This window comes from Silurus meridionalis, chromosome 3 (assembly GCF_014805685.1).
Source record: "Silurus meridionalis isolate SWU-2019-XX chromosome 3, ASM1480568v1, whole genome shotgun sequence".
In the NCBI taxonomy this organism is placed as follows: Eukaryota; Metazoa; Chordata; class Actinopteri; order Siluriformes; family Siluridae; genus Silurus; species Silurus meridionalis.
Window position 1 is genome coordinate 23,095,588 of NC_060886.1, and position 25,019 is coordinate 23,120,606.

The window sequence follows — 25,019 nt, forward strand, 5'->3', positions numbered from 1 at the left end:
TGATTTCAGGTTATATGTTCAACAGCAATGTGTGATACATAAAGAGACTGGGGTTTTAATGGTCCATTTTGTGGTGAGGTTGTGATTCCACTGCAACGCACACAGCTCTACGGTTCGACTCGCACAGCATGCAGTACCGACCAGATGACAGCATGACCGAGCGCCGCTTGTGGAGTTAAAACACTCCCGTCGGTCCTCTCTCACTCTAGGACTTTAGTAAGAAAACGTATGCTCTGTCTGAGTGTCATGCCATGCAGCATAATGAATGTTATCACTGGGTAAGGAATCTCAGCGCTCACGCCAGCATGACATGAGTATATCACCTAGGCAGGAGGATATTATGAGTGAGCTTATGACTATAACCTCTGGCTGGCCGGTTCCAGTGTCCCTGAAGCACAGCCAGCTGTGAGGCTATATTAGCGCCATAGCAATGCTGCATTTCACTGGGCGAACTGCAGCTGGAGAGGAACTGGATCGGCCTGGGGTTTGGTTGGGCTGCAGTCAGAGCGCTCTCTGAGGATCTGGATGGAGCACAGCTCGCCGCTGCAGTGTAGGTGTAGGCAGATTATAGGCTGGCTTTGTGTTTTCTTGTCTTTAGATGTGGGTCGCTCTCGCACAGCTGAAACTTGTCCGCAAGTACCGCAGCTGAAGAATTCGGCCTGTAAATACGGCTCGTGGTCTTCAGTGTATTCGTAAAAAACATTACGTATCCGGCAACTACCTCATTCTGATTTGGCTATGCGTTGACGTCAAATCTTGGCTTTATTTTTTCTTTTGGGGAACACAATCCCGGTCCATAACTGTCAAAGATGTTTAAGTACATGTAATGCAGGTCTTGTTGATGCAGCTAGGGGTCATGTCATGTAGGTAGTTTATTTGATTTGGTTCAAGTAGCTTGGCTGCTGTAGCCACAGCCATGTGTCAGATGTAAATGTGAATGCGATGTCTTAGCAGCAATGGATAACATTACATATATTTTGGAGCAGCTGTGGGGAGTTGGACCTTGCGGGCTTAAGGAACATGGTGCTTCGATGCATGGGTCATGTTTCTGAGATCTGGCTCCTGAAATGGCTCCATTCGAAGCCTAATGCTTTAGATCCCTGTTTGCACTTAGCAAAGTTTTTTTTTTTTAACTGAAGCACACAACCTAATGTTTTTTTTTTAATCTCCAACTAAAATTGAGTGATCCTGGAGTTAGAGACGCTTCTGTTGTGGCTGTCACAGGATATATACAGGTTTTGCATATTAATGACACTAAAATGGACTGATGAAAAAGAGAACATAAGAGTGGATGGGTTTATTAATAAATATAGTGAGCCTAGTGTTTTTTTCAGAAGTGTTAGTCAGAACATCACAGTTCTTTAAGCTGAAAATACTTCATATTTACACAGTAAACAGTGACTCTGGTCATTGTAGGTTTTGGCTTGTTTTTTTGTGGCTACACATAAAATAAAACAAAAAGTGTCTCAACAGCCGTTTGGGAAGGAAAAAAAAAGGGTTGACCAGCCACTGATGGTCTTAGGTCAATATTTTATACAGCGCTAAAATGAAAACAAGAAAAACATATTCATCAGCAGGAAAGAAGTTTCTGTCTTCAACTCTTTGCAGCCGCAGGCAGACTTCCTGCCGTAGGTGACACTCGCGGACGTTACGCTTGGCTTCACCTAGTGCGGCTGCAGCAAAGACGGGCTGCGTGTTCTCCTGTGTCTGGAGCACGGTGCACAAAAGCTTTGATGCTTCACATGCAGGCCACAGGCATGCCGATGGCTGCCGCAAACATGTAGTTGAGACGCCGAGTGCCAGCAGCGGGGTGGGTACCGTGCCTGGTGCCCCGCTTTGATGTTCTCGACGAGACGTGCTAACGCCGTGCAACCGTCAAAAGTGTTCACATCATCACATTCCTGCCATGGACCCCCCACCGGAGCTTGCGGTACACCGCCATTAGCCACGGCCACGATGTCTTGGTGACGAGCGTGGAAATTCGGCATTAAAGAGCACGGATGAATCATGCACGGTCTGATCTGGGAAGAAGAAAAGAGCTCCGCTAATTATATTGGGAATATAGAGATTTATGACCTACGGAGCGAGAGCCTTGAGTCTGTGCTAACCGTCGGCAGACTTGTTGCTTCAATCCTGAACCTAAGCGAAATTACGTGCACAGAAAGGAGAGGACTTATCGCATGAAGCGCACAGAACTGCAATAGTAAATCAAAGCAGGCTGTGACCCTCATAGAACCCATGTGGCTCTCACACCTCATGGGTCCCAACACCTTTTAAACCCCTCTTCTCCATGCTTTGGCATTGTCTTTCAGACCTTTGTGGGATTTTCCACAGTAGCAAGAACGCAGCCTTGTCTGAAACCCTGGTGGAATACGTCCAGAGATCATTTCTACCAAAACTACCGAGCTTCCTAAAGTCTGTCTGAACTTAGGAGTGAGGAATCAGCGTTCACCCAGACCTCCTGATCAGTCTGGAACACGCTCCTTCATCCTTCCTACCACACAACCAGGGTCCTCGCTTAATCATAAAAGGTGAATATAATGTTCCCCACCAAAAACTGGTGGGCAAAGTGCTGCTTTAAACATGTTTAATACAGAATTCAGCACTAGAAAAAGACTACTTAAGGATAGAAAGTTGCGAGACTCTCTATTCCTTCATCAGCCTTATGGTTTTAATGCAGAAAGCACATGTTTCTAAAGCTGAGAGGTGTGAACCCAAAACTAAAATTCTCTTTGGACTTTGTCTAGCTCATTTCTGAGCCTGGATTAATGGCAACTGTCAGTATCCCACTGTGTTTAGTGGTTATTGCAGGCCAGTACCCTGACAGCAGTGCTGAAAGAACACACTGTGCTGCTCTTAGTGGCTTTCCCAGGGCCAGAGGAACATGCATTTACATGCATTCGGGCTTTCCGCTCTTTCCCAAGAGATTATCAGGAAGCCTCAAAGCCCTTTACTCTAAGGATGACACAAACCCATCTTAGTCATAAAACAATCGCCATCAATACTCTTTCCCAACATTTCATCCTTAAATTCATGTGAAATTTTTCCTTCGGTTTCCCCAAACTCCTCGGGGTCTAATGCCTTCCTCCTTCGAAGATATTCTTGGGAAATGACCAGCTACAGTACCTAGTCTGATAACTCTGCCATTTTCTGATTTCGAGTCAAGACCATTTCTAGAGAGTTTTGGTTCTATATTCAATGATGAGAAAAGAAAATCTAAAGTAGAAACCCACATAAAGAGCTATAGGTCCACGTGCACTAATTATTGGCCTATGGAAAAAAAAAAAAAAAAAAAAAGCCAGGGCTTAAAACATCGAGGAAACCTTTGAATTCTTATGTTTGGGACCAGTTTCTAGGCATGGATGGCTGAGACCTGTTTGAACGCTAGAATATCCTCATCAATCAACTCCATGTAAAAACTGCCTTAAGCAAAATATCCATTGGAGAGTAAAACGGTCGATCTACTTTTTTTTTTTAATGGATAGTGGCAGTGCATTTGAAAGAGCCCGAGTCAGAGGCGTCTACTGTGTAGAACTGGAGCATGGCTTGGCAGAAGCCACTTGTTAGAAGACAACAGAAGGTTTTTGTATCTACAGGATATGATGATGCTACAGAGATCAGGCCAATTTGTTAATGATCCAAACAGACGCTCTTTGGAAACGTGCATCGGAGAAGGTCGTCGCCGTCGTCTTCACATGGCGCTGACAAGAAACACGCCAAGGTCCCTTCTCATTAAGCGCTCATCCGCTCCGCCAAAAACAAAAAAAAGCTTGCAATCCACCTCAGATTATCATCGCTAAAGGTTGTGCAGAGGAAAATGCTCGCAATGGAGAGGCCAAGCAGCAGCTGATCCACTGCAGAAGACCTCGTGAGAGATGGTTGGCGAAGATTTATGATCGCTAATTAGCAAATGCCTCTGCGGATTCTCCTGCAGTGCACCGAGACAAATTGCGAGAAGTGGAAGTGAGACAGGGGGACCACATGCTGTCAAAAAATAATTCATCCTTACAATTATGTCTAATACCCAGCACCCCACCCCAATAAAAAAAAAAAAAAAAAAAAAAAAGGGAGGCCAGTAGTGGTTAGAGGAAACAATGGGGCCCACTTGTAAAACCACCAGGACCAACGAAGGGTTAATGCTATCCAGGGCTATCTGTCAGGCTCAAAGGCTTTTCCAATCTTTCCCCCTGTACGAAAAAAGTCAAGAAAGACCTAAAAGGAAAAGAAGGGGGAAAACACTTCAAAGCCTCGTCATCTGGCGTTGCGGAGAGCTGGTTTGAATTAACTTCAGTTCTCCTCTCCTTTTCCAAGTTCATGGCGAGAATGCATTGGCTTCTGGTTTTCATTAGAGCCAATTTTCTTATCTTTTTTCTCCCTCTTTCTTCATCTCGAGCTTGATCCCCTGTAAATGCAACGTGGCACTGAGTGTAGGCTAAATAAGAAGGTGAGCCCGCCGCAAGGCACGCATTGTCTCACACGGCCCACGAAACCGAGCTGAGAGGAAAGAAGGAAAACGCTGGAGAAAGCGAGACAGTGGGAGGGAGGCAGAAAGACAGGAAGATGGTGGTTGTTTACACCAGAGCAGCCTCATCTGCTTGGTGGGATATGCATTTTTCTGTTCAGTCTTTATCATTGCTGCAATAACGCATTATTAACCAAGCAGAAAGACGAAAAGAGAGAGAGAGAGAGAGAGAGAGAGAGAGAGAGAGAGAGAGAGAGAGAGCAGGGAAGAACAATGCAAGAAAACAGGAAGAGAAAAGACAAAAAGGAAAGATATATAGACTGCTGGGTTCTCCCTCTCTGGTCTTAAGGGAGATATAAATCAGCGTTCAGAGGGTGGTGAGAAAAACGAGAGAGAGAGAGAGAGAGAGAGAGAGAGAGAGAGAGAGAGAGCACGTAAGGAAGAGTTTGGCAGAGGGATGGTTCCTTCCAATGGGTTGGACCTCAAAAATTGGATTTGAACATGAACATGGATTTAATGCATCAGATAATCGCCAAGCTCTTCATGTGGGGAATTGAGTGCATTAGCAAAAAGGAGATCATCAAGTCGAGCGGTATAAAAAAAACCCCAAAAACGAAGAGTTTCTTTTAAACTCCCCGGTCTTGGACAGACAGAGCGGTTTTTGTGCTGTTAACTGTAAACACTTTTTCATTTCATTCATTTTCTGTGACTGCTTTATGCTGGGATCACTGGGCATGAGACAGGAATACACCCTGGATGGGAAACCTAGAGTTATGCTAGTTGCACATATTGGCTTACGATTTCTGACTGAAGATAAGCCTTAGTTGTGGGCTGGAGAAGCTTCTTTTTTGAAGCTTGGGGTATAAATAAAGTAAATCTTCATGAAGATGCTTAGCTCAGCTATAAAAACTTATATTACTTTTGATTCGTTTTATTTTATTTCTTTTTTTTTTTTTTTTACCCTGCGTGTTTTGGCACAAGGAGAAGTTCGAATGCACCGTTGTACAAATGCATCTGCTCACAGAAGTGCTTCAATGTCCAACCTCAAGGAAAGTGACGCAACATGATCCTATGTTCTGCCTGATACTTGGCCTGCACCATCTTTTCCAACAATCATCAACTATTATCCTCTGATTCATTCTGTTTCATGGGTGCATGTCCAAGACTGCAGTCAGCATTTTTTTAACTTGCATGTATTTAGGAAAAGTCTTACACCTATACCATGATTAAGAAGAACATCAGATTGTTAGCAAGGGCCAAAAAGGAGGAAGAGTCAGTGAGTCAGTGCACGAGCACACTTTCTTTTCCAACAGGATGCTGCTCTACTACTCCTGAGCTTTCCATTACTAAACTCATGACTCATGCGACATCGACAATGTTGGAAAAAAATATACATTGATGGCGTTGTGGGGAAAATAAGTGAATATTGATTTGCCTAGCTCCTGCAAAATTGGACATACTTACAATTACATAACTGGAACACACATGCACACTCGACAGCCAAAAGTCTGTGGACAGACATCTGACCACCACCCACATAAGTGTTCTTTCCCCCAAACTGTTGCTAGCGAAACAAAACTGTTGGAAAGCGCACCATATCTGCCTCCATGGGTGCAAAGTTTCTACGTATTTGTATATACTGTGCATTTCATTCATAGTTATATTCGCGCCCATATTCTAATTATTATAACTATTATATTTTATTACACCGTGAATTCTATTTTATTCTGCTATCATTATTAGATAATTATGTAAATTCTTCTGTTGCCTTATTCTCTATTTGGCTCTATTTATTCTCTTATTTCTCTATCTAATGGCCTGCACAGAGTCCTGAGCTCATCCTTACTGAACACCTTCGGGATGAACTGAAACACTGATTGAACCTCAGGCTTCCTCATCATCAGCGAAATCTGCTCGACCTCACAAAATCCCCATATCCACACTCTAAAATCTAGTGAAAGGCTTCCTGGAAAACTAAGTTCGGAATGGGATGTTCAACAACGCTAATGTTTTTCATTGTGTAATTGCATGGTGAAACGACAGGAGACAGAGTGTAATAGAAAGCAGAGGAGCAGAGAAGAGAGAATGAGACAAAGAGCAGAGCAGAGCAGAGCAGAGCAGAGCAGGCCAGGTTGCAGTGCTGTGGGTACCATGATCAACACCAATGAGCTGACTGTATAGGGCTGGGTGCCAAGTTCAGAGTGGCGACTGGCAGGAAAGAGTCAGACTGAATCATCATTCAGCAAAGTATGCTTCTGAGAGTCATACACCACAGTACCACACACTTCTGCACCAGCAGACTGGGGCTCCTGTGACCAACCCTGAGTCACACTTCAACACATTACCCCTCATATTTCTCAGCCAATGACACTTAGTATTCCCTAGGGGTTATAGCATAATGCTGCAAGCTGCACACACTCCAAATCAGCTGTTCAGCTCCTCAGTGTACAGCTGTGCAGACTCCAGTGGGACATGTGGATAAAAGTTGCAGGAAGCGGGTGCTCAATTAGCCAGTGCGGATTTTAATTTCGGGGGGGGAAAATTATTAGTTTATTATTATAATTATATATTAGTGGTGTAGCGGTATACATATTCGTACTGAAACAAACTGAACATGTTCGTACTGAAATGTTTCGGTACAGGGCTTTCGGTTCCTTTTCACGCGCGGAACATAGATACAATCTGTGATTCCTCAGGAACCTATTAAGTGGCAGAACGCAAGTTTGTTTAGTCTCTGCCTTGCACTAAGAGTGAATTTTTTTAATTACTATTATTAACTTGAAAACATACACAGTAATGCCAGGGATATAAAAATTAAAAAATTAAAAATAAATGCAAAAAATAAAAAATAAACTAGAGTTTACGCAATGTCACTGTGGCTACTTGCTCTGTACCAGAAATAAGATTTACAGTATTATGCATAAATAATCCATGGAGAAAATTCTGACAATTCTATATATCAAGGGAGTGAAATGAATAAAGGATGGAAGAAATGAAGACATTTGTTAACGTATGCTGAAATAAGTAGAACAGTTAAGTAGATCATATCTTTAGAAATGTTTATATTAATTGTAACACACACACACACACTTACATACAAATCTGTTTTACCCAAATGGGGTCTTAGAAATGTAAACAATTAAATTTAATTTTTGTCAATTATTTTATTTTATGTAATTTGGGGCAATTTAATTGATTACTCAATTGAATAAATATAATAGAAAACTGGTTTGCATTAATTAGATTTATTCAATTGAATTTTTTATAAAATATCATAAAATATTATTTTATATATTACTTAACCAAGCATGCATGTTATTTAAAAGTGTTTTCTTTTATGTTTTACTTTTTCCCCTCCCAAACCATACCGAAAATGAGCTGAACCGTGAATTTTGTGTACTGTAACACCCCAATTAGTAGTTATTATAATTATAATAATTCATTAATTATTATATTAATTGTGTGTGTGTATATATATATATATATATATATATATATATATATATATATATATATATATATATATATATATATATATATATATATATATACACACAAAATGTACTACTTAAAAAATTTTTCCACCTTTTACTTTTTTTAATGCTTGATTGTTTCCACATTACTCTATCAAATGCTTATAATATATTTACTTATAAAAGAATGACATCATTCTTTTGATCCATTTATAGTTATACTTATTGCAACGGAACATCTGTGGAGACTTGACTGTTAGAATGCTGATACTAGAGATTGAACCTTCGAAATAAACGTCTCCATCGTAACAATTACGACAAAAACGCAATAATAGATCATTCGAATAGAGGATTGTACAGAATATATTATTTGTTTAGTGCTTTAATGGACATTGTCCCAAAACATCTTTACAGAAATAAATACAGTGTTGTCAATCTAAATTTTAGCACTAGTGGTGACGATGGCAAGAAAACATGTCACTGATTTAAAAGAATGATGAAATCTTAAGAGAAATCAATATAAAAAGGGAACCTATCCTTTAATTAATATTTATATATATATATATATATATATATATATATATATATATATATATATATATATATATATATATATATATATATGCACTATGCTTACCCATTTGTGTCAATGCAAAGATCAATGAAACAGCCACATGTGCAAAATATAAATTGCTAAAAGTCTAATAAAAAGCATTAAAAGTAACAAAATGCAGATCCGACATTTTTAACACTAACAGAATGAATTTCTGGGGCATTTCTGCTGTGCAAAGCAAAAGTTAGATAGATGCCAGCAGGACACGATATAAACAGACTGAATATAATGTGTGTGTCAGACGGCTCGGTGTAAGAAGTGTGTTGTGGGAAGATACGTGTTTGGCTGCGGTGAAGAAAGCATCGAGTGATGCGTTGTGTGAAGCAGCTGGCACCACTTAGACACTGCGTGCGGAGCTTAGGCCGGAGCAAAACTGTGCTGTTTATCAGTGATGCGCTGCAGGGAGATTTACAGTGCCCGAGAGACTGGAACACAGGACCATAAGGGCTGAGCGGGAGGTGAAGAAAGGGATGAGCACGGATCATGCAGGTTTACTGCAGCCGTGCTGTGGGCTGTTTGTCACGCCGCTTGTCTACCTGCAGGATCAGAGTGAACGTGTTTGTTGTGGATTGACCTCTTCAAAGAAAAGGTCTGAAATAGGCCGTGTGCTGGCGTTCGTGGGGGGAGAGGGTTATTAATAGTCCCAGACACCGGAGCTAATGGGGCTCAGACCTACTGGCACATCCTCAAAGACTCGCATCAGCCACCGTACACAGATAAAAGAGACTGGCCAAAAGAGGGGCGGAGCTTAAACTAATTGTTACAAGACATTGTTTTGAAAGCTTGCTTCTCCAACTTTCCTTTACTCTCCCTTGGATGCAAAAAGATCGCGTGTGTGTGTGAAATCGTGTGAAAGTCGTAGGCAGTGTGCACACTTTCCTCAGCTGCTTCTTCAGGATGAAATCAGTGCAGCAGCTTCATTTACATGCAGCAGTGCAACAGATTATTCATCTGACCTTGCTTAAGATTCAGGCACACAGTGAGGTGCTCACTACGTTTCAGACACTTTCAGTATTCTGTGGGCGTGGAAGTAGAAGGCAAGGGACCTTATACAAGGACTTGCCATTTCTCAGCAGGAAACTCTAAACCTGCACCAGGCTCGAAAGAAAAACAAATGCTAATCAAAATATTGAAAAATGTCACACTTCTTAGTCACAGAGAAATGGCTTGCTATCAAGGTTATCACGGCTTGTATGAAATGGAATTGAAAACAAAATGTGAAATTAGTAGTAATAAATAACGAAGGAGGAGAAGGAGAGGAGGAAGACGTCTACAGAGACGGCAGGGAAAGGAGCAGTGTAGGAGAGTGGAGGTTCGGGTTGGTACTTTAAATGTTGGTACTATGACGGGTAAAGGGAGAGAGGTAGCTGATATGATGGAGAGGAGAAAGGTAGATATGTTGTGTGTTCAGGAGACCAAGTGGAAAGGGAGTAAGGCCAGGAACATTGGAGGTGGGTTTAAACTGTTTTATCATGGTGTGGATGGAAAGAGAAATGGTGTAGGGGTGATTCTGAAGGAAGAGTACAGTAAGAGTGTAGTGGAGGTGAAGAGAGTTTCTGATAGGGTGATGATCGTGAAGGTGGAAGTTGAAGGATGATGATAAATGTCATCAGTGCCTATGCTCCACAAGTTGGCTGTGAGATGGATGAGAAGGAAAGATTCTGGAGTGAATTAGATGAAGTGGTAGATGGTGTACCTAGGAAAGAACGGTTAGTGATTGGGGCGGACTTTAATGGGCATGTGGGTGAAGGGAACAGAGGTGATGAGGAGGTGATGGGTAGGTATGGTTTTAAGGAGAGGAATGTGGAAGGGCAGATGGTGGTAGATTTTGCTAAAAGGATGGAAATGGCAGTGGTGAACACTTATTTTAAAAGAAGGAGGATCATAGGGTGACGATAAGAGTGGAGGAAGGTGCACACAGGTGGACTATGTGCTATGCAGGAGATGCAACCTGAAGGAGATTGGCGACTGTAAGGTGTTGGCAGGGGACAGTGTAGCTAGACAGCATAGGATGGTGGTCTGTAGGATGGTTTTGGAGGCGAGGATGAAGAGGAGGAGAGTGAGGACTGAAAGAAGAATAAGATGGTGGAAACTGAAGGAGGAAGAGTGTAGTGTGAGGTTCAGGGAAGAGGTCAGAGAGAGGCTCAGTGGTGTTAAGGAGGTGTTGGATGATTGGGCAACTACTGCAGGAGTGATGAGGAGGCAGCTAGAAAAGTACTTGGTGTGACATCTGGAAATAGAAAGGAAGACAAGGAGACGTGGTGGTGGAATGAGGAAGTGCAGGAGAGCATAAGGAGAAAGAGGTTGGCAAAACAGAAGTGGGATAGACAGAGTGATGAGAAAAGTAGGCAGGAGTACAAGGAGATGCGGCAGCAGGTTAAGAGGATGTGGCGAAAGCCAAGGAAAAGGCATATGAGGAGCTGTATGAGAGGTTGGACACTAAGGAAGGAGAAAAGGATTTGTACCGATTGGCCAGGCAGAGGGACCGAGCTGGAAAGGATGTACTGCAAGTTAGAGCAGTAAAGGATGGAGAGGGAAATGTGTTGACTAGTGAGGAGAGTGTGTTGAGAAGGTGGAGGGAGTATTTTGAGCAGCTGATGAATGAGGAAAATCAGAGAGAGAGAAGGTTGGATGATGTGGAGATGGTGAAGCAGGATGTAGATAAGATTAGTAAGGAGGAAGTGAGAGCAGCGATTAAGAGGATGAAGAGTGGAAAGTCGGTTGGACCAGATGACATACCGGTGGAAGCGTGGAGATGTTTAGGAGAGATGGCAGTGGGGTTTTTGACCAGATTGTTTAACAGGATTTTGGAAGGTGAGAAGATGCCTGAGGAATGGAGAAAGAGTGTGCTGGTACCGATCTTTAAGCATAAAGGAGATGTGCAGACCTGCAGTAACTACAGGGGTATTAAGTTGATCAGTCACACCATGAAGTTATGGGAAAGAGTAGTGGAAGCCAGGCTGAGAGAAGAGGTGACCATCTGTGAGCAACAGTATGGTTTCATGCCGAGGAAGAGCACCACAGATGCCATATTTGCTTTGAGAATGTTGATGGAGAAGTATAGAGAAGGACAGAAGGAATTGCATTGTGTATTTGTGGATTTAGAGAAGGCGACGACAGGGTGCCAAGAGAGGAGTTGTGGTACTGTATGAGGAAGTCAGGTGTGTCGGAGAAGTATGTAAGGGTGGTGCAGGACATGTATGAGGACAGTGTGACGGCAGTGAAGTGTGCAGCAGGTACGACAGACTGGTTTAGAGTGAAGGTTGGACTGCATCAAGGATCGGCCCTGAGCCCTTTCCTGTTTGCAGTGGTGATGGACAGGTTGACGGACGAGGTCAGACAGGAGTCTCCTGGACTATGATGTTTGCGGATGATATTGTGATTTGTTGTGAGAGTAGGGAGCAGGTTGAGAAGAGCCTGGAGAGGTGGAGATATGCACTGGAGAGAAGGGGAATGAAACTCAGTAGGAGTAAGACAGAGTACATGTGTGTGAATGAGAGGGAGGGCAGTGGAGTGGTGCGGTTGCAGGAGAAGAGCTTCAGAAGGTGGAGGAATTCAGGTACCTGGGTTCAACAGTGCAAAGTAATGGAGAGTGTGTTAGAGAAGTGAAGAAAAGAGTGCAGGCAGGGTGGAGTGGGTGGAGAAGAGTGACAGGAGTGATTTGTGATAGTAGGGTATCTGCAAAATTGAAAGGGAAAGTTTATAGGACTGTGGTGAGACCTGCGATGTTGTATGGTTTAGAGACAGTGGCATTGAGTAAAAGACAGGAGGTGGAGCTGGAGGTAGCAGAGCTAAAGATGTTGAGGTTTTCGTTGGGAGTGACGAGGATGGATAAGATTAGAAATGAGTTTATTAGAGGGACAGCGATGTAGGATGTTTTGGTGACAAGGTGAGGGAGGCGAGATTGAGATGGTTTGGACATGTGCAGAGGAGGGACATAAATTATATTGGTAGAAGCATGCTGAGGATGGACCCACCAGGTAGGAGGAAAAGAGGAAGGCCAAAAGGAGGTTCATGGATGTGGTGAGGGAAGACATGCAGGTAGTTGGTGTAAAAGAGGCAGATGTAGAGGACAGGGTGGTATGGAGACGGATGATCCGCTGTGGCGACCCCTAATGGGAGCAGCCGAAAGAAGAAGAAGAAGAAATAACATCCAAGGGAGTATCTTGTAAATTTAGCAAGGAGGCAGATCAGTCAAATTTCAATGTAGCAACTCAAAATGGTACTCAGTTTTTGCTTCCAGAACTTCAATGAGTCAAATTATTATTAAAGTACTAAACGATAAATGCATTAACCAAAGCAACATTGCAAACTAGCTGAAGATACACTTGTGGTTACCTGAAGGCAGCCAGATATTCCACATCACCCATGGGAGGCTCCAAACCGCCTGTGAAGGCCATGTTCACGTTGAAGCCCATACCAGGCCCTGAGCCCACCTGGTACACACACACACACACGGTTTATGTTAAAGCAGTGGAACTCCATAAAGCATCAATTATAATACAAATATACTTGTTAATGACAACAACAGATTTTCAGTACATACTTTATAAGAACTAGGCCCCCATAATAGTTTCTAGGCCCTAGAACCTGTCTTAACTTGAGATTCGATACTTTTCTGAGTCCCAAACCCTTTAGACAATCAATCAAACATCAGTACACAACGTTGATATATCCTGGTATTATATATATATATCGCTTACAACCTGTGTGTGTCTGTGTAGGAAAATAAAAAAACGTAGTGTTATTCTGTTTTCTTAGCCTATGAGACATGATGAGTTGGTGTCTCAGCTGCGTCTGTGGTTCTGACCTCATCAGGAGCGCCGCTGCCAGGAAAGAAGTTCCCGTCGTCATAGCGATGCAGGGACAGATACAGCACATTCGGGTCACTGTAGAAAGCCTGCTGGGTGCCATTGCCATGGTGAACGTCCTAAAAGACGAGAGTGGTGTTAGTATTTTTTTATGAAAACCATAACCAAAACCAAAACCATACGTGGTAGAAAAAAAAAATGATAAAACACACACGGTGCATCATATGAACACGAAAAATTTTAGTCGTCTAACACAATGTCAAAATCAGATGCTATGCTGGAAAAGACATTGTGTGACACATTCTTCGTAACATTAAAATAATAATAATAAAAAAAAGTATAAACATTCTATTCTGAGCTGACTGTAATAATGTTTAATAGGGTTGTGCGTCTCATCCTGTGCCTTTTGAAGTGAGATGCTGTCATTGTGTGATTGCGTGTAGTGATCCAGCAGAAGTGCTGCGTGACAGACAGGAGGAAATGAGCGGCGTTTCAAAGGCATCTTGAGACCTTAATGATCTCTGTCGGGTCGGGCCGGGCCAGCAGGATTACTGCACACAGAGGACCAGATCATGCCTCTGGAGTCCTCAGAGGGACTCTAACTGACCTACATACGTATATTAACCTGTCAGTGATGATATGAAATGCTTTGTGAAAACAGTTTCAGGTTTTGACAAGATGTGGCTTTATACTTGCTTTTAATGATATTTTGCAGACGCCCTTATGCACAGCGACTTCATTTATACTACTGTGCATTTAAGCATTTAAGGGCCTTGCTCAAGGGCCCAATAGCAGCAGCTTGGTGGTGCTTATGACCTTCAGTTCAGATGTCCCACATCTTATCCTCTGAGTTTCCACTTCCCTCAGTGTAACCAGTGTTTCAAATTATAGTCTGTGCTTTTTATCTATTTTTTTTATATTACAGTAATTTACCAATAATTTACTCAAAGTAAATTATTGGTTCATGTTATCACATATTATAGCAGCAGTAATTATTTTTATAATTCTCTTTTTTTCGCTCTGTTCTGAAGTAAATGATATATGCAACCTGCCATATTAATAAATAGAATTGGGAATACAGCTTCTGACCAATCAGAATTTAGAATAGAAAAGTACACTCACCCAGTCCACTATCAAAATCTTGCTGACATTCAGTCGCTGCTGGAGGAGTTTGGCTGCGATGGCCACCGAGTTAAAATAACAGAATCCCCTGTTATTGGAAAGAGAGAAAAAGTGGAGAGAGAGAGAGATAGATGAGTAAGGGAGAGCAGCGAGAACAGGAGAGCAGTGTAGTGTGTAATCCTGTGTAAAGTCGACCCCCTGGTCGAGTGGATTCTCCCGTTTCACTAATGACAATTCACCCATAGAGTTCTGGCTACACTTCAGAGTGGAGAGAACAGTGCTTTGGCCTGGCCTACAGCCTATACGCTGTGATACACACGAACACACACACAGCCTCTACTAAGCCTGACACACTCACCACAACATTTGCAACCGCCATCTGATTTAACCTTTTCTCAAAGCCTCAGTGGAACAATCATTTCACTTAACCTTTATGTAATGAGGCCGGTTTAGTAAAAAGGCTTTTCTGTAAAACAAAGAAGGAAGTAGTAATGCGGATCACTTTCTGCACCGGTATTTAAAACACGCACACACCAACACCAAAACAGTGAGACAGCGATGCATAGACAGACAGACAGACAGACAGACAGGGACGTACACACAGAAACAAACGTACAGAAAAACACATACAGCCACACACAGACAGAACCGGCTCAATTTTCCCTTCCCAAGAGACCCAAAGCCTTAAAGAAAGGGGTTTAACATGGGATAGAGTGAAAGATCTTGAGTGGCCTTTTATACAGAAGCTCTGACCTCAACCCTACTGAACATCTCTGGGATGAATTTGAATGCTGACTGCACCCCAGGCCTGCTCACCCTCCTTCAGTATCTGAATGGGCATTAATCTCCACACCCACACTCCAAAATGTAGTGGAACATCTTCTCAGAAGAGTGGAGGATACTATAGTAGCAAATGGGGATTAAATGGTGGAATGGGATGTACAAATCTTGTGGAAACTAGAACCTCAGGTCGAACGGGTAAGACTATATGTATATATCAGTATTTAAATATATAATGTATATCCCAGTATCATTTCATGATCCAAACAATCCAATATTCTGGATGGTAAAATATATATATGTGTACATATATATTTATATTGCAGGCTATAAAAATTATCCATAGTCTGATTTGGTAGAAAATAAGTTCCAGGATTGCTGTTACTAGTAATGGATAAACGGACTCATGCAGTGAAGCTGATTGAGCTGAGAAGTGAACCGGTGTTTGTATAGCAGTATGGTGAAGTGGTTTCTGCAGTGAGGGGAGTGGTACTCACATGGGGGTGCTCTCTTCGGCATGGTGTCCTGGAGGCCGCACCACAGCAAAACCGTTCTGTAAACACACACCAACACACACAGCTGCATCAGCTGTACCACCGCACGGGCTCGCACACACCCTAACGGGCCGATTCACACTCGCAGCGTGATATTCTGTTACTCTAAATCCTGGTGAGGTCCTGAGTTTCGTTTTCCATTCGGACTAAACGGGTCAGCGGAGGATCATGCGGCAGAGTATTTAAAGTAACGGTAGAGGTGCTGACAAGCGAGTCACTGCACTCAGATGAGTGTGGAAAACTCTCTGAGCACAGGGACTTCTTATCCTAATGACGGTGAAGCAGCTGTGCTGTAGTGTTTTTCTTTTTCGCTCCAGAGAGGGGCCTAGCCGGTGTAATGATGGTTCTCAGCGGTGTGCTTCGAGAGTGCTGGGCTGGGCTGGGCTGCGGCTGAGGTGTTGCAATTCTATTTTAGTGTGGGATGACTGGCAGACAGGATGTTATGCTGCGAGTGTGTGAGCATGTGTGTGTGTGCTGAGATCTGCACTCTCACTAATGATGTGGTTACACACAGAAGTGTTTGCATTCGGTTGAGATTCGGTTGCTTCCCGTTGAACGGATGCCCAGATATCAGCTGATCTCACACACAGATGAACTCCTTCACTCACTTTCCCCAAAAGGTAACAGACATACCAGTTAATCCGCTTGATAAATATGAAGGGATCGGTGCTACACATGTAAATTCATATTTTATTACCTAGTCATCTCTGTAAAGCTGCTTTGGGACAATGTCCATTGTGAAAAGCACTATACAAATCAAAGCGAATTGAATGGAATGTAGGTACAGTGCCTTGCAAACGTATTCATACCACTAATTAATTAACTCATGTTACTGAACAAACAGATGAAATGTCCTACAGTGGCACAAGCATCACCCGAACAACCTGAACAACCTAAAGCATATCTCCAGAGAAGAAGTGGACAAAATCAAAGCTGGTAAGTCCAAAAGACCAAATGTTAACATGTGAGGATGAAAACGTAAGCAAGCATGGGGTTTTAAATATATATATATATATATATATATATATATATATATATATATATATATATATATATATATATATATATATATATATATACACACACATTTTTTTTTTTTATATTTCCAAAGTGACCATCCAAGCAGTTTTTGAGTTCAAGTGTTTTAAATTATATTGAACAGAATGGAATAATTCGGTAATAAGGTATAATTAGTCAGGGGTCTGAATACCTCTGCAAGATGCATTTGAGTAATAAATAAATAAATAAATGAATAAAAATAAAAAAGCCACTAATTGTTTTGTTTATAAAATGTTCCTGTGTTTCTGTTTTTCACTGTTTTTCACCTTTCCCTGTTTCAGAATTTGCATATTAGTAGATCAGCGGAAGACAAATAAGTAGACTCAACAAAGAAGGGAGAGAAAAAATCCTATTGCAATTAAAGTTGTAGTACAGCTCTTCAGTAGAAGAGATTAAACTTAGAAACTCTGACCTGTCGTGTAAAACGTTTGATGTCGGGAACAGGAATAGTGCCGAAAATGCGCATTCCTTTCTTTGTGTTCTACATTTCGAAGTTCTAAAACCTTTAGTTTATGTCGAATAATAAAAAAACTAAATAAAAATGTTAACATGCATGGGGGTGTCATGCGTTCCAGACTGCTCGTGCTGAATCTTCCCACCTGCTGCACTGTTCACACTGGCCCTATATTAGACTAATACACTGTTATGCAGGAAAAACCTCACATAATATTTAACATCTTCACTTCTACTTTTTACTTCATATGAAAGTTTTTGGCTGAATGAACTTATAGCTTCATTTTTTGTTCCCCCTCTGGATGAATTGTTTTGGGGGAAAATGAAACACAGTGACAGACACAGTGTATATGTGAAGATGAGGATGGTGTTACCTTCAGTTCTCCAGACGCCACTTTAAAAACCAGCTCCACCACAGAGCCGACGGCCAGACGAGCCGCGCTGGAAGAGTGTACCTCGTTCCAGATAGTGTCGCTGTCCACCTGCACACACACAACCAAGGGTGCATAAACATCAACACACTACAGTGGCTTTGAAAAAAGAAAACAATAATAATGTGATTGTAGGTGTTTTTTGCTAACAGATGCATGAACAATCCAAGACAGGGACAAAAAACACATTCGATTCTACGACACAGTGAACCGTGGTGTGATATTTGCTTGGGCTGATGCCACAGTAAACACTAATCTTCACACCCAACAGAAAAAAGTCAGGCCTTGCTTACACACTGCAATGTGTAAACACCGGCGTTATTACTCCAACACTTGCTAGACGCCTTTAGTGCTCAGAAAGCATGCTGAGGCATCTGCCCTACTAAAGAAACAGATTCCTGCTATCTGCCTCAACATCCTGGCTCAGGGTTTGCTCACATTCTGCTTTTCTGTTTACCGTGGTTGTGCAGAATTACTATATGAGTGCATGAAAGTGCCAGGAAAGCAATAGTTTCTGAAAAATGTGAGTGTAAGGAGAAACTCATCACCATTTGATTCGATTAACGATAGTGGCTTGGAGGTTTTCACAAATAATTCTGTAAAAAAAAAAAAAAAATACACTTTTTCTATTTCTGAATCATAAACAATGTGCGTGTATCAAATTCACCCCAAATTTCAAAACCTGTGGGATATATTTTGAAATATTTAAGCCGACCTGTCTGACACCACAGAAAAGAAATCCCTGTTTTGAAACCTTAGCAGATACATGTAGCAGCTACAAGGGCTATATTTATATATATTAAAAAAATGAAAGAAAAAAAAAATAATGAAATATAAGAAATGTGATTCATGTGCTAACCTGCAACAGACTTAGTGGAAGCGAGACTGCAGTGTAACGTTTCTGAGAAATACATTCCAACTCCAAATAGACGCAGAGTTATCCTGTGTGGCAAACAGGAATGTGTGTATCGTGCTAAATAACTGCTTACAAGCGCAACAAATGTGAAAATGTCGTGGGTTTGAATTGTGTGAAATCGGTTCTCCCGCGAGTTCGGAATTGGGATACAAGTGAAGATTGCAGGTGAGAGGAGCATTTATTCGGTGCCATGAAGAGTAAACGTTAGCGGGAGAAGAAAAAAAAAAAACCTGGCAGGAGGACTGTGTGTGTGTATACGCGTGTGTCATCCAAGTATGGACACAGAAAACACTCATTCATCAGTTCGGTATTCATTATTCCAACACACGCCTGTCCTACAGCATGCAATTACTCCAGCCTGGACCTGGACCATGAACCCCCCCCCAACACACACACACAAAAAATACATCACACACGTGCACATACAAAATCCAGCGCCAACTTAAAAGCCCAGGGACTCGTTCGTGTACATTTGGAGTCAGCTCATGAACAGGTGTCCTCGACGCACGGCAACGTTACAACCGAGCGCCGCCAAAGACAACCTTCCATTACATCAGCTGCTTTTTTCGGCTTTAAGGTCTCGCAGCTCGGGAGAATACACTTATTTCGGCGTGTACAGAGAACAATGTTTTCCTCGTGTTGTGTGCACACAGGGGAGGCTGGAATCTCAGAAAGGGGGGGGGGGGGGGGAACAAACCGTGAACCGAGAGGCTGAGGGCTCGTGGGGTAAATCCCAAGGGGGCTTCGTTTGTGCATATATATTCGCTGGCAATTTATGAATTTTATTGCAATGGCATGAGTGCTCAAGGGCAGTCTTTAAAAAAAAGAGAGAGAGAAAAGAAAAGAAAAGAAAAAAAAAAAACAGTACCCCTTTCAAGCTTGGCCAAGAATGACTCTGTCACGAATTACAAGCCTGTGGTGAATTTACAGTTATAAAAAAAAATTAAGTACAAGAACAGAAACAGAGTGCGAGGTCAAGGGAAAGACAGTGTGGATGTATAAAAAGCGGAATAGATATTTGAGAAGGCACGAGGTGAAAAATAAAAACTGGACACTGGAGTGTATAGTGACGGATTACACGGGCTTGAAAGCTGAGAGATGTGTATTATGTGCATGCCTGAGCAAACACAGGCAACTAAATAGTGTGTGAGAGGGAAAGAAAAAAAAAAAAGAGGCTGAGGGGAAAAAAAACTCTTAATGGACATTTGTGGAGATTTGGAGTACGGTGGAGGAGGAAGAGAAGGGGGGGGTGATGGCGTTGGAATGAAGAAAGGCAGTCTCTCCCGACTCTGACAGGCTAATTTTCAGAGCGGAGGCTAGCTGTGGAGATGCAGGAAGACAACAATTTTGTTCCATTTCCATAAAAGAGTCCAGAGACCTTCTGTTTCTCACCAAGCTGCACCGGTTCTACTGCAGCAGCCTGCCAGGCCTGCCTGCTATTCATCACCCGGCTAACAGCGCTGATGGGGGTCAACCTACACCCCCCACCTCAGCCACATCACATACACACCTTCATTACGCCAGCACTCACATCCCACAACCACAACTCATTAATAAATACTACACATGCACGTTCTTTTTTTTTTTTTTTCTTCCAGGACGGACAATGAGGAACCTTTTTCAAGTTAATCTCTATCTATTGCCACAAAAAATGCTTTGCATAACATTAAAGATGGCACAAGGAATAATAATCAGGGTAATATGGGTAATTTGTACAGGACGCTCATCATAAGCACTGATACACAGCAGTCTTAGTGACTTATGCTTATGTTGATTTTACTCTATAGCAGGATGCTCAAGATCTTTTCACTCCAGCCCATGCAAATCATATCTTCATTGAGTGAATGCTATACATCCTATACAATAGTGTGCTTTTGACTTTGTGGGAACAATTAGGGGAAGAAGCACACATGGCACATGCCTTGAAAAATGGTGTCCTGATACTTTGGTCCATATGCTGTATTTTCATTTCATCATGCAGTGGGGAAAAAGGGGGAGATGTTCTAATAACAGCACAATCGAAAAGAAAAAAAAAACGTACTAAACAAAATCAGAAACACAACTACGGTTCCGCAAAACGGGTCATTTCCCTGTTAGCGCTTTAGTAATAGCAGCTATAACCGGCTGCTCAGTCCACCAGCCTCTAATTTGATTCTTGGAGTAAATCATACAATAATACAGCTCGTCATATTACGGCAATAGAATCCTAATAAGTCCGAAGGGTTAATGCATTGGCGCTGGAAACTCCTTCCAAAGAAACGCCAAACGTACTTCTGTTTACCGAAACCCGTAACACACGAACGCAACCAAACAAACAAAATCAATAAACAAACATCACGCGGTTTGAATGTTTCTGAGTAGGTGCTGAAATGCTTGTGCCTGGTCATTCATAAACACTGGAGATGTGGTGGATTGGAGGGAGGGGGGGATTAAAAGCTGGCGGTTCATTTAGACATGGTAGAAAACAGCCATCAAAACGACGCTGCAGAATAGACACAGCTCTGCTCACTCAGCACTGGAGAAGCGGCCATCCATTCATCCAAAAGCGCGCACACACACACACACACACACACACACACACACACACACACACACAGACCGTGAAGCACACTGCAACACAGATACACACCTAGTCTCAGCACACACATGGTATTTCATAATATAAAAGATTAGCCCTCTCTCCACTGCATTCACCTCCTCACACACACAGCTTGTTTATAGAAAACATCTGGACACAATTACCCGCTCGGCGGTAAGCACAGCAACAGTTTTTGTTGCTGCTAGAGGTTGGGGTTGGGGGAGGAGGGATGGGGGACTCGCTGGGGAACAAACAGTCCCATTATTTACACACGCGAATAAGAGAAGCAGAGAGAAAAACTTACCCCGATGCCCCCGCAGGGCAACCTCACAAACATGGGTGTCACAGAGCCTGCAGAGAAGAAAAGAAAGTAAGAAAGAGGTGATGATCACCTTTTAGGACCCCCCGAGGCCTTCTAAAGCAGAGATTTCATCAAGTTTGGTAATGTGAGTGTTGCCCCCAGCTGTCTGTCTGATTTGGTGAAAAATGAGATTGACGGGTAGAAACTGGTTGTATGAGAACGTTCTGGCCGTCGCCTGAGCTCATGCGGCGTGGAGGGTGTGGGGAGGAGGCGAGATTAGATCTGTGTATGTGTGTGTTTGTGCTTGCGTGTGTGATCGAGTGTAGCACGGGACGTAATGATAAACCGCGTGGGAGGCGTGTTTAATTGGCGAACGTCGTTTGATCAACTGAACGGAAAGCATGGGAGCGGTTGAAGTCATGGAAAACTGTGTGAGGCTCTGGGAGCACTGACGGACAGCTCTGGGGCACGTTCAGATCTGATGAAAGCCAAAAAGGGGAAACGGTGCTGTTTGTGAAAATAAGCTTTGGGGAGGAACTGGGTCTAGTGTGAAGTGCTGAAAACAAGCCTAATACTACAGAGGCTGCAGTGTTTTGGGGGAAAGCTGATTGATCACACACTCACAGAGAGCGAATCACTAAAACAGCTCCTTCTTATTTACCCAGGTCAGGACATTTATTTATATATATATATATATATATATATATATATATATATATATATATATATATATATATATACATACATACATATATATATATATATATATATATATATATATATATATATATATATATATAATAAACATACATTTGCATAAAGCATAAATATATATACAATCTTGTACACTTTTTAAAGTGATTATGGTGTTTCAAATGACGTTAATCATCAGGACACCAAACGGAACTTTTGCTATGTTTCCACACGGACGGTTTTAATTGCGAATTTGCCGGATGTTGGTGCTGCGTTTGAGAGTTGGCGCATCAGTAAAACAAATGTTTAATGATTACGAATGATTTTTCGGTGGATGTTTCTTATTTTTTATATCCGAGTAAAGAAAGGGGGCGTGAATTATTAAATTAATTAATAAAAATGAGGGCCGTTAAAATGAATTTGCGCTTTTGCCCTAATATAAATAAACATACGGATAAAAAAATCTGTGTGTGTATTGGCCTTACTGTCTAATTTCTGTCTTAGTGGGTTGGTCCCGTAGAGCAGTACATGAGGTTCAGAATGGACTGTTTGCAGCTCCTCAAGTGTGGCCTTCCTGCCCCGGATACACTGCAAGTACACAAACAAACAAACCACACAATTTGCATTAGTTTGAAGTATCTGACAACAATTATTTATTTAAAACAGCTGGTTGTAGCTTGCAGAGCCCTGTGCATGGTCCCTTCCTCTAAATCCCTCGAAAGCTTTGAATTCAAACACACAATTCTGCGAATCAACGTTTCTGTCACAGACCTGCATATGATTTCTACAAGTCTAGGAACAACTTGGGGCAAACTGCACCTTTCAGACAGTTAAACATATGTACCAGCTTTGTGTAAATGATAGAGGAAAATCACAGGAAGTGATTTTCAGCAAGACCCTAACCCCAAAGTTTCCACAGAGCAGCAGGTGAGCGCTCATGTTCTATGCACGGACACGGCACATTTGAAGAGCAGGCAACATTGGAACTGACATTTTTTTTCGGGTTCTGCACGAGTGATGCACGCCGCATGCCTATAATACTAGCCATGTGACAGAACCAAACCATTGGCTCAAACGGTTTCTCAGATTTTCAACCTTCTTCACTCACACCTTTAGCTTGTACCTGCAATCAGTTCTCATTCACTTTTGCACAAAACACAAGGTGACAAAAAGACCTCTGATGTGTGTGTGTGTGTGTGTGTGTGTGTGTGTGTGTGTGTGCTCATATACGCATGAAGGCTGCTCACATTATCGTGATATCTAAAGCGTGTACTTATGGTCTGTGCTGAAGTTTGCACTAGGTGCATAAACACAGCAACGGGTTTCAGTCTGGATGTGCTCGGCACCAGAACAAAGCTCTGGAGCAGGAAAGCTGCGGCTCGGCAATAAAGTGAGCTGTGGCATTCGGCCAGACCGTGAGGGGGTTCTCTGAGGAGTCGGAGCGATCCAGAGCCGCTCACCTGCGAGAGCGTGTGTAAGCGATGGTGACACCTGCAGCAGCGGAAGGTGGGTTAGGGTTTAACTGCACATGCAGTTAAAAAAAAAGGGGAGTGGGGGCCCTCCGGCTGCTGTAGATTAGGGGGTATTAGAGTCATAACTGACTTTAATTGAAGCCCAATTCTGTGTTCCCATCTCCCAGAACAATAAACAATCTCACAGAAGAGCTAGCTACACCCACTTCCCATACCATGCAGATAGACACAGACAGGGAGAGAAATAGAGACAGGGTAAGAGAGAGAGAGAGAGAGAGAGCTTGTTTACTTGTTTGTTTGTAGAAAAACAGAGACGGCAACTATGCGACTGGCTCTAATAGCCGTGACGCAATGGAGCACAGAGAAGAAGAGCTTGGTGGGAGAGATTAGATCCAGTTAGAGCTATTAACTTCGGGTTCGGGCTTAGTCACCGCACGTCAGCCGTCTTCATGATGCTAGGAGGAAGGAATTAAGCACTGCAGGTGTCTTTGCTGAGTATAAGAGTATCGCCATGCCGGACCCAATGCTATAAAAGCACTCAGAAGCGACAGTGTTTGTTTAGGGGTTTTTCTGCCTTTTCACGAGTGTAGAATTTACGCTCGACTGTGGAGAGAAAACTAATCCATCTGAGGCGATTAAAATATCCAAATAGACTGCGTAATTTGGCTTTGGTGAATAATAAATCGCTTCCTCTGGTGGTTCCTCCCCCTACCTAAACAATAATCATATTAGGGTTGGGCAATAAGATAATAAAATATTGATATTGTGATAATGTTACAATACAGTTTTTGGAAATACTGCAGGAATTTACTACTGAATCTATAAAACTTCTTTACAAACTCAAATCATTTTGTGTGACGGCATTATAATATGGACAAAAGTAATGGGACACCTGACTATTACATCGACAGGGACTGCAATGGGAAGGATTTCCGCAACTTCTTCCAGGGGGAATTTATTTTGCCCATTTCCCCAGTAGAGGCTCTGCTGGAGGGAAACACTTGGTTCTCTACAGAAAAAAAAAAGGCCCGGCTCACAACCTCCATTTCAGTTCACCACCAAAGGTGTTTGGTTGTGTTAGTTTAGGGTTTAGTGCAGGCCAATCAAGCTAAAGCATTAAGATTCATCTTCACTGGAAGTAAAGGGCTGTGACCCAACCTCATGAAAAACTCCATACCACAATTCATCCTCCATCAAAGTTTACAGCTGGCACAATGCAGCTGATTAGGCAGCGTTCTCCTGCCATCCACCAAACCCAGACTCGCCCATCAGACCACCAAACATAGAAGCATGATTCGCCA

The 25,019-nt window shown here is 42.4% G+C and overlaps 1 protein-coding gene across 5 annotated transcripts in view; it reads right to left on the reverse strand.

The window, feature by feature from the left end:
* The window catches only part of hdac4 (histone deacetylase 4), a 165,824-nt gene that overhangs the window by 11,665 nt on the left and 129,140 nt on the right, over nt 1-25,019 (reverse strand). For 4 of the 5 annotated variants that reach the window (XM_046839337.1, XM_046839320.1, XM_046839328.1 and 1 more), the window contains 7 exons: nt 22,732-22,834; nt 21,557-21,603; nt 17,702-17,809; nt 15,759-15,814; nt 14,482-14,569; nt 13,359-13,478; nt 12,887-12,984 (listed from right to left, as the gene is read on the reverse strand). In XM_046839337.1, coding sequence (XP_046695293.1) covers nt 12,887-12,984; nt 13,359-13,478; nt 14,482-14,569; nt 15,759-15,814; nt 17,702-17,809; nt 21,557-21,603; nt 22,732-22,834 — 620 coding nt within the window. Of the gene's footprint in view, nt 1-8,608; nt 9,085-12,886; nt 12,985-13,358; nt 13,479-14,481; nt 14,570-15,758; nt 15,815-17,701; nt 17,810-21,556; nt 21,604-22,731; nt 22,835-25,019 lie in introns of those variants that run through there. The other variant, XM_046839354.1, reaches the window with a different exon arrangement.